Source organism: Acipenser ruthenus, chromosome 39 (assembly GCF_902713425.1).
Source record: "Acipenser ruthenus chromosome 39, fAciRut3.2 maternal haplotype, whole genome shotgun sequence".
Taxonomy (NCBI): domain Eukaryota; kingdom Metazoa; phylum Chordata; class Actinopteri; order Acipenseriformes; family Acipenseridae; genus Acipenser; species Acipenser ruthenus.
The window spans coordinates 2,095,284-2,105,149 of NC_081227.1; the positions used below are offsets into that span (position 1 = coordinate 2,095,284).

Consider the following 9,866-nt stretch of genomic DNA (forward strand, 5'->3'; position numbering starts at 1 on the left):
AGTGTGTGTGTGTGTGTGTCATTGCAGGCTCTTCTCTCACATCGATGACCCCTTCCTGGACGACCCCCTCCCCAGGGAGTATGTTTTGTATCTGCGGCCCAGCGGCCCGCTCGCGCACAAGCTCTCCGAGTTCTGGCAGCAGTCGCGCATGTCCTGCGGCAAGAACAAGGCGCACAACATCTTTCCTCATATCACTCTCTGCCAGTTCTTCATGGTGAGCGGACAGAGCCTTTTTAAAGCATTGTTACAACGTGTCTTTTTATTAACGGTGCAAACATAGCCTAGACGTGTTCTTACTTTCTTATTAGTGCGATACACATTTGTCTTCCTTATTGAACCATTTCCGTATTTTAATTTGCTGCTTAAGATCACTGAAGTGATTTGCCGATCACCTAAATGAATGTGCGAGCACAATTAAATGTAATATCAATTGTCATGCATTGCTTAATAGCAATGAAATATTTCCTTAATGTTTTTGAATGACAGAGGTGCTTGGATGATGCCGTTTTCTCTGTAAAGAGTTGCGTAATACCCTATCCATTACCTAAATGAATGTGCAAGCACAAATGTAATACTGAAAGGTTTCCTTTAAAAATGGCGTATGCTACGGCTGTAATCTCTTTTCCCAGTAAGCATTGTGGTTTTATATCCTGTCAGCTCTGCAGCAGTAGTCCGCAGTCGGCTGACAGGTTTTTCCTCTTCTTCTCCGCAGTGTGCTGACAGCAAAGTGGAGGCTCTGTGTGAGGCCCTGCTCACCACAGTAACCCAGTGGAGGACTCGCTTCCCCATCCCCCTGCCTCTGGAGCTCTACACATCCTCCAACTTCATCGGCCTCTTCGTGGAGGAGCAGTGCGCAGAGGTGCTGAAGACATTCGCAGCCGACTTTGCCACGGAAGCAGCCAGCAAAGCAGGTGAGGCGCTCTGGGCTTCGGATCAGGAAGGAGAGGGGGTGGCTCACACTTCTAGGGTCTGTACGTTTGGTTTATCCATTTTATTGAACTATTAGAAGTTACCCAATAAGTTCAATGACAACCGTTTCGACTAGCTGACTTTCTCAATGTCTTCAGTGACTGGGGTTCAGAAAGACTTCTAGTTGCTGAAACGTTTGTCATTAAATTGAATTTTGTATTTCTAAATATAGCACTAAGAGTTATAGGTTTTGCTGTAAAGAGTTGGGTAATGTCCAGTCCATTACCTAAATGAATGTGCGCTCAACACGCATTGTCATTCACTTAATTCACAGTCACGTTTTCAAAACGTGATGAGCTGACGTTATGTGGATAGGGAACAGCATCACATGACAACCAGTGGGAGCTAGTCTGAACTCCGCAGAAGGGAGGATGGGAGAATGCGAATGGTAAAGGTTCTGCACTCTTGTACATAGTGAAGCCTGCGCTTGCTGTTGCTGACCTGGGTTCCCTCCTCTGCAGATGTGCGCGTGGAGCCCCACAAGAAGCAGCTGCACGTCACCCTGGCTTATCAGTTCCAAGCTAACCACCTGGCTGCCCTGGAGAAGCTGGCCAAAGGCATTGACATCAATCTGGGCTGCGACTGGGTGGCAGTGCTCTTCTCCAGGGACATTCGCTTCGCCAATCACGAGGTGACACGTTTGAGCTCAGCGTAGACGAGACAGAGAACTGTCCACTGACCTCCAGACAGTATCCTGACAGTTTCTACTGCTTCCCAGTACCCAGTGATTTCATGTGAACTACAATCCGACCTTGTGACCAACTGATGAAAGGTAGCAGGATGCAGCAGTTCATCAACAGCCTTGCTTTTAAAATACTTCTTGAATTCAAATTGGAGACCAGTGATAATGTTTATGCAGCTGACAAGAGGTTAGAAAACACATTCGAAAACCTTGCTTAGCGCTCCTATAAATGAACTTGCTGTTTATTGTTAGTTTTGTGTCATTGAAACATCTGGCCCTGTTCTTCAAAGACACATTAGTTCTTATGCATTAGATTTGCAGCACTCAGCTAGTTTTATCTTCCCTTTTCTAGCAGTAAAACGCTTTTCTAGATCAGTCCTGATGTAGCTCTCTAACTCCGAGACTGTGCCCCCACCCCACCCCCCTCCTCCAGACCCTGCGGGTGATGTACCCCTACGCCCCTCAGAATGATGATGAGCTGGAGCTGGTCCCGGGAGACTTCATCTTCATGTGTGTGATGGAGCAGACCAGCACGAGCGAGGGCTGGATCTACGGCACGTCCCTGACCACAGGCTGCACCGGGCTGCTCCCTGAGAACTACATCATGAGGGCCGATGAGTGTGACACCTGGGTCTTCCACGGGTAAGGACCTTCGTTGGCTTTGGAGCAGGTTGAACCCCATTTTCCAGCCTGAGGGGTCTTTAAAATGGGAATATTGCCTGCAAGTGCTGTGCTGAGTTTCAGATCTTGCCTAGGAGAACCATCGGCGAGGCACCGTTCATCCGCAGGGTGACTGGCCACATGTATTAATGGAACTACTAAAAGAATAATAACCCTACCTCTCTCCAGGTCCCACTCCTTCCAGAACGCAGCCTCCCCGAGGGGGTGCGATGGAGCCCTTGATGGCAGGCTGCAGGAGGAGCATGGTCCAGGAGAGTCCCCCACCCTCAGTGTCATCTGCCAGCCCATGCAGGTACTAGAACACTGGCCGTAGAGCAGCCAGGCAGGGTTATTTAAAGGGGGGGGGGGGGGGCTCTATCGCTGGGGTACTTGACTCTTAAGATTGTTGGTGAGTGTTGCTACCTGGTTCTAATCACAATGTTTATTTGTACAACATAGGATTATCTGTGGTTGAACTTAAAATTGGTGTCTTCTTTGAAAGTGGAAAACGAGAACTTACCATTTAGTCAGTAGCAGCAATGAATGAACCATGTGTTTCGTATTCGATACAAATAGTAAATACCTGTTTGTCTGGTTAAAAACACATCTCCAGACTGCACTCCGATTTGGCTGGGCCTGGAAAATCTGTCTGCTATAAACATGTGATGCTGCTGTGTGAGTTTGTGGCTCGTTACTTCCCCTTGTGTTTATTTAAATGTATTGCACAGCCTTTCCAAAAACTGGATCTTCACCAGATAGATTAGTATCCTCTTGTAACTTGTTGTATTTTGGTGTACAATTTACATAGCAAAATTGCGAATCCTGTTGTAACCAATAAAGCAAATCAAAGACAACATGTATGTTTTCCAATGCTATTCCTTCTCTCTCTCCTTCTCTCCTTCTCTCGCCTCTCTCTCTCTCTATCTCTCTCTCTCTCTCTCTCTCTGGGCTAGGTGCTGCAAGTAAATTCCACTCCCCGCTCGGTGAAGCGCGGCCTGTTCGTCTGTCGCCATGGCGAGCGCATGGACGTGGTGTTTGGGAAGCACTGGCTCTCGCAGTGCTTCGATGTCAAAGGTGAATTCTGTGCTGTGTTGCTTTACATGATTTGCTGCTGAAGCTTCTATTGTGGAAACACAGGACTTCATAGCCTATCGTGTGTTCTGTATAAGTATGCTTCTGAAAAGTCTCCTCAGATTTGATAATGGGAGCACTGGGGTAGCATATTAGTGTTGCGCAGGCTTCAGTGCACAATGCTTCACCTACGGGCTTCAGCGTGCCACGCTAATATGCTTCCCCGCCTCCCCTGGTGTGTTTTGTTCTCCAGGTCGATATGTTCGCTCAAACTTGAACATGCCTGCCAGTCTGCCTCAGAGGAGTGGTGGATTCCGGGATTACGATAAAGACGCCCCAATCACAGTGTTCGGCTCCACGCAGGCCCGACTTGTGGGTGAGTGGCGTGGGTAGGATTAGCAAACTGGGCACAGAACGGGAGTCCAACCCATGCTTCCTGCAGTTTTATTCTAATGCACCACAGCCCAGCGGGTCAAATCAAACGTGTAATCACTCTTCTTCAGCGTATTAGAATCTAGATTTTTTTGTAACAACCTCTGACAAGTACTCTGAGGATGCAAGACAAAATTATTCCAATCAGTAGCTACACTACTTTTGAAACCAGGGAAATACATTTGTCACTGTATTGCGCTGGTTTTCAAACCTGTTGTTTTGTTCTTGCATTTCAGGAGAGGCGCTGTTGGAGAGCAACACTGTAATTGAATACGTGTACTGTTCCCCGTCATTGCGCTGCGTCCAAACTGCACATAACATTCTGAGAGGTATGACGCCGGATTTGTTTCAGAAGAGTCTGCTAGTTTATTGGTCTTGTATACAGTGCTACAGTTCCTGGTGAGTTCCCCGGGTTTGTACATGTGGACTTTGCACTGACAAAGACATTGATCCAGTCCAGGGCAGGCTAGAGGCATGGAGACTGAACTGCTCTCTCCCTCACACCCTATTCTTAGACATAAGCAAAAACACGCTTCTAGCCAATAAAGAGCTCCTCTTGCAAAACATTAAAGTCCCAGCTAATGCAGTCTTAAATCTCGATCCAGAAAGCTGCAAACATGAAGGAGGATTCTTAAAGGGACGCATTCATTACAGTTATCCCTTATCTGCCAAGAGTACAACAGCTTGTAGTACTTGCAGCTTGTGATTATCCAGGCAGAGCAGGCTCTCCCATGTCTGATGGCTCTGCCTCTTGCAGGTTTGCAGCAGGAGAACAGTCTGAAAATCCGGGTGGAGCCGGGCTTGTTTGAGTGGACCAAGTGGGTCTCTGGGAACACTCTGCCAGCCTGGATCTCTGTGGCAGATCTCGCTGCTGCCAACTTCAGTGTGGATACAACATACAGGTGGGGTCCCTTCCTGGCATGCAGGAGTCCGCGTGGCGTGCACATCCTTTTAAAAGAATTATCAAAATAAAGGTTTTAAAAATATATAGTTGTTCGGTTTGGAAATCAGCAACTAGAAAATTGAATTTTCTGAAGTTTCACTGTACCCTTTCATTTTTTATGATGAGCTGATGAGCAGCTCCTGAATTTAGTCAGAGAGCTTCAAAGCAGACTTATCAACATGTTTGCAAGAAGAACCACTCAGAGTGACTGCAAGCATCACAAAAGGGAACCATAACAAAAAAAGCACTTTGCGATTTTCGATTTTCCCCTAAAAAATAGTGGGAATATTTAATCTCAGACTTTAATTCTGTAGTAAACGTGTTGAAACATACATTGTTATTAATTTTAATACCACCAGCTTAACTGTGAATGTTGTCTACTTGATTTCATTTTTTTATCTCTCTCTCCCACAGACCTCATATACCAGTAAGCAAGCTAACGGTTTCCGAAGCCTACGAAACATACATCGGTAGAAGTTATCAAGTTACCAAGGAAATTCTGTTTGACTGCAAAAGCAAAGGTAGGCAAGACCAGCGTTTTGAATCGCGGTTCGAAGCAAGGCTAAAATGATGAAGCCGATTGGTTGTCTGTCTCTAAGCGTCTCCTCTTTCTTCCTGCTGCAGGTAACAACATCCTGATTGTTGCACACGCTTCATCGCTGGAGGCCTGTACTAGGCAGCTTCAGGGACTGCCCCCTCAGAACTCCAAGGACTTTGTGCAGGTCGTTCGGAAGGTTTGTGTGCATTAGTCTTCAGTACAGCTGCTCTCAAGTGTACAGTATGGCCAAACGTTTTGCATCACCCTGTAGAATTAACACTTTTTGCTTCGTAAAGTCCAATGAAACATCTAATGTTCATATAGTTTTTATTTTTTTATTTAAAAATGCCTCAACACAGACTTCTCCTGAACGTGTGGATATTGGACCATGCATGAAGCCCCTGTCGTGCATTATTGCTTTCTTTGTATAGTAAGTCCTGTGTGTTCCCTGTAGATTCCGTACCTGGGTTTCTGTGCTAGCGAGGAGCTGGGAGACACTGGAGTCTGGCAGCTAGTGGACCCCCCTATCCTGCCTCTCACCCACGGACCAAACCACACGTTCAACTGGAGGGAGACTCTGGTGCAGGACTGAGAGAAACACGCACACAAACAGATTCAGCGTTTCAGCATGAGCTTTTCAAACCCCCTCCCCCCTCTCTTTCCATCTTCCAGAAAGCCTCCTATTTGTGCATTTACAGACAGATCTGCAACATTTACATCTATAAATATAAATCTATATTCTATGTATCTATAAGCCAAGCTGGTTTTCTGGTCCACATGGTTTGAAGACTGGTCGTCCTGTCATAGAATGTGCTAAACATGGAGTGGCCTATCATGCAGTTTAACTGAGAGGTGCTGCACCTTTTCAGAAAGCGGGAGCAATCATTGAAAGAGTGGGCCATCCATTTGCCCCTGATCTACATACACATTGCAGGCGGTTTCATACAAGCATAGCTCCCCACCCCTTTTATATAACAGAAAAAAAGTTACTTCTACATTTTAAAGTGAGAAAAGTACTTTTCTTCAATCTCCTACAGAGCCCTGTTAATTACAGACACTGTGAAGACTTTTTGGACAGCCCTTTAAACTCCACCCACTTAAGCGCTTTCACCGATTCTGATTGGGAGATAGCTGCAGGGGTGGGGCCGCTGTTTTTGATTGGTAGGCGGGCTGGAAACGGCAATCAAAGGAAGGCTGGTGCCGTGGTGGCCAATACGTGGTTCAAAGGTGGATTACAAGACCTTTGGGGGATCTCAGACAGTTTTTATGCAAAATAGTTTTAAACTTCAGATTGCATTATAAAATATTCTGACCTAGAGGTATAGCGAGAGAGGACGCTGTGAATTAAGGGATTTTATGCAAGTCATTGGCATCCAAACCAGTGCACTGCTTACCAAAAAATTTGGTATGCAAAAAGTAGAGGCCGTTTTTGGTCCTGCATACATGTTTGAGACTACATTTTCACAGTGTAAAGTCTAAAAAGTTAAGAAAAATGGTCAAAACAAAAGCATGCTAAGGTTTGCACGAGTAATCATTAATATGCAGAACGTACTGAAGCCCCACTCATTTCCTGTGACATTTGTGTTTTGTTCTGCCGCTGTTATATTTCTTTGCCTAATGCCACATCATAATGATTGGTTAATAAACTTTTTGTACACTTATTCACTTTATTGCTGGCGGATCACACCAAAATGGATTACTTGACGTATTGACCACCACTGGGCTAGTGCTGTAAAACATCTGGTTTTAATAAGGATCTTGTGCAAATGCTAGAGAGAACTAAGAAAAGGTTTTATTGAAAGACTTGGTTGCCTTTCATTTCTACCTGTAGTAATTTTGCATTCGTACAATGTAAGTAATAGAGAGTAGCAGAAGAGTTCTATTGAAGATTCAGCTGGGGTCTAGCAAAGATTGTGTAGCAGCTACAAATATATCACTCACCCATCAGCTTTATTTTAAAGTACTACGCTGCGATCTGATTTTATTTAATGAACCTGATGCTTGTAAATGATCCGCTTAAGAAAGAACATGCTTTATGCCTTATTTATTTATTCAAAATGCATTCAGTGTCTTTAGACACAAAGTGCAATGGCACAGCGCTCTGTCTGATGAAGGTCAGTTTCACAGGTCCTGACCGGCACTTTTTCTTTTCTTGGACAATCTTATCTCCTGCTAATCAGGTCAGTGAAACCAGCCGATAACTACCCTATTCACACTACCGGAGTAATGCGCGACCGTCATGTTTATAACAACTGTTTCTGTATTTTTATTCACGTTTTCCAGTAACATATTCCTTTAATGCACAAGCTGTACATACTGTGATTAAGAACAAAGAGCGGTGTTTAGGGAAAGTGTGTTTGAAAAAAAAAAAGTGGACGTCTTACCGGCTTTTGATGCCTCGGTAACTACACTCGCTTATTTCAATTTAAATCTATAAATGTGCTAGTGAAGTAATTTACTACACACTTAATGATCTAATGATTCCTTTCAACTGAAACCTTCAGGCATAAACAAAATATGCATGTCATACTGAATAGCCAATGATAGAATTGTACGAGTGTGACAATATTTTATTTATTATTATATTTTTATATTCTATATTCTATATATATATGCATGAAAATGTGATTGGGAATAAAGTGAACGGCAATGACAAGATGCATTATTCAAGTAGTGTGGGAAGGGTATAACTCTCAGCTTCCAATTCAAGCTAAAAGTGTGGGGGGGGAGGGGGGGGTTGTAAAATGTGAAAAGAGAATCATTATTTGTGTCCGCTCAGTTTAAACTACTTTGGAGAAAGTCATCTGAATGTATATGTGGCTTGTCACACAAGCCTATAGATGCGCATTGCACTGTAGTATGAGAATTGCTGTTATTTGTTTTTTTAACATGACAATAATAGATACAAAAGAGCTCTATTCTCCAAACTTTGAAGGGCTGTTATTAGGAGAGTGTGTAGAAGCATTCTTGTGGGTTGAACAGTGATCTGAAACGAGAATAAACGAGAATAAAAAGGACTGACTTGGTTTCATTCATCAAAATGGGCTATAAAAAAAAAATCCTTAAGAAAACATTTCTTTAAAAAAAAGTATTGTTCATTTTTAATCGATTTAAAGAAAATCCTGATTTTATATTCAAGTCTTGTAAATCATTGGTAAGCACTGCTTTACAGTCTTCTACTGCCAGTATAAGGTCAGAAAATTAATTTTAAAGCCTAGGTTAGCCTTCTTTAATTGATCACACTCCAATGTTATACCTAGTTACAAACTCCTGTCCTTCCAAACTAAACATTGAGTCAAATCTTCTGGTCATTTTTCAGACACGCTTACAAGTAGACCAGCTAGTGCTTTACGATGTATTGGAGTGAATGAAGGCACTAGCCAAAAACACTGGTCTACTTAACTTGGATTCTTATAAATTTGTATCTTGCTGTCGAGAGTTGAAGTTATTGGTGAAAAACGTACAGAATTAAATGATCTGCTTAGCATGAGAAAACAGCTGTGGAACGAAAAATTATATATATATATATATAGTTCTAGTGTATACCAAGTGTTTTGCAAGCCTTACTTTCAGATGCACTTCCTCTGTAATTGTCCCCACCCCTTCATCGACTTCATTAACCAACCAGCTGCTTTTCCTAATGATTGGCATGCATTGCAGCCAGTGACATGCTTTAACCACCCGGGACTGCCTGAAAAGACAAGCAAACTGAAAACTTCCTTTAACTTGGTATAGTACCAGATATGAAAATGAGAATCCCATGGGTTCACAACTTCACACGCATGACCTACAGTGTATAGAATGAATGAGCACAGCAGGTCATATCTGTGGAATTATTTCATTTTTGTATTCCTTTTAATGTTCATCTCCGTGTGGAGTGCAAAAAAACCCCCAACAAACTATTGATTTTATTTTATTTAGTAATCCTTTTAATGTTTACTTCAGTATGGAGTGCAAAAAAAACCAACATTTCTTTGATTTGATTTTGGCGTTTGTTTTCTGTGCTCTTATAGGCTGTAGCTTCGAATCCGCTCTACCCTACTGTTTTTGTTTTGTCCCTTGTATTAAGAAGCCTGGTGCTATGGTAACTGTAGGTCACATGGTTCGTATGGGCGCCACAATATATTTTTGCATGCATTGATCAGAAACAACAACAAAAACAAGCTTACTAAATCAAACTGAAAAAGCAGGCCTCTACTTGAAAAAATTCAATAAAGTCATGTTCTTCTAAAATGCTTTATGTATTTAAATTATTGTTTCATTTTTTTATGCATTTAAAATGTCTAAAGAATGTTGCAAATGATCGATTAATTATTTACTGCTTCGAAAATGTATAAATGATGTTTGCAAATAAATGTTTTATTGGCAAAAAGATGGCTTTTTTTTGTATTATTCAGAAGCTGGTTTTTGCAATATTGCTTACAAACTTGCAAAATATTTTCAGTTTCTTGGCATGCACTAAACTAATCCCAGGGGTCCAACGTTGTGGACCGTATGCTGTATTCCAAAATTCAGTTCAGCCAAAAAGAGTTCATTGATGGCCACTTATCTATAACATTGTATTTGAGGTA

General features: G+C 42.7%; 1 protein-coding gene across 2 annotated transcripts in view; it reads left to right on the top strand.

Annotated features, from left to right (window-relative positions):
- LOC117966526 (ubiquitin-associated and SH3 domain-containing protein B-like) overlaps positions 1 to 9,633 on the top strand; it is a 42,301-nt gene extending 32,668 nt beyond the window's left edge. The window contains exons 3-14 of one of the 2 annotated variants that reach the window (XM_034912712.2): positions 28 to 214; positions 713 to 911; positions 1,431 to 1,600; positions 2,085 to 2,293; positions 2,501 to 2,624; positions 3,265 to 3,385; positions 3,636 to 3,758; positions 4,051 to 4,143; positions 4,572 to 4,716; positions 5,172 to 5,278; positions 5,382 to 5,491; positions 5,750 to 9,633. In XM_034912712.2, the coding sequence (XP_034768603.2) occupies positions 28 to 214; positions 713 to 911; positions 1,431 to 1,600; positions 2,085 to 2,293; positions 2,501 to 2,624; positions 3,265 to 3,385; positions 3,636 to 3,758; positions 4,051 to 4,143; positions 4,572 to 4,716; positions 5,172 to 5,278; positions 5,382 to 5,491; positions 5,750 to 5,887 (1,726 nt within the window). In that variant the 3' untranslated portion in view covers positions 5,888 to 9,633. The remainder of the gene's footprint in view (positions 1 to 27; positions 215 to 712; positions 912 to 1,430; positions 1,601 to 2,084; positions 2,294 to 2,500; positions 2,625 to 3,264; positions 3,386 to 3,635; positions 3,759 to 4,050; positions 4,144 to 4,571; positions 4,717 to 5,171; positions 5,279 to 5,381; positions 5,492 to 5,749) is intronic. The other variant, XM_059009429.1, reaches the window with a different exon arrangement.
- The last annotated feature ends 233 nt before the right edge of the window (positions 9,634 to 9,866 follow it).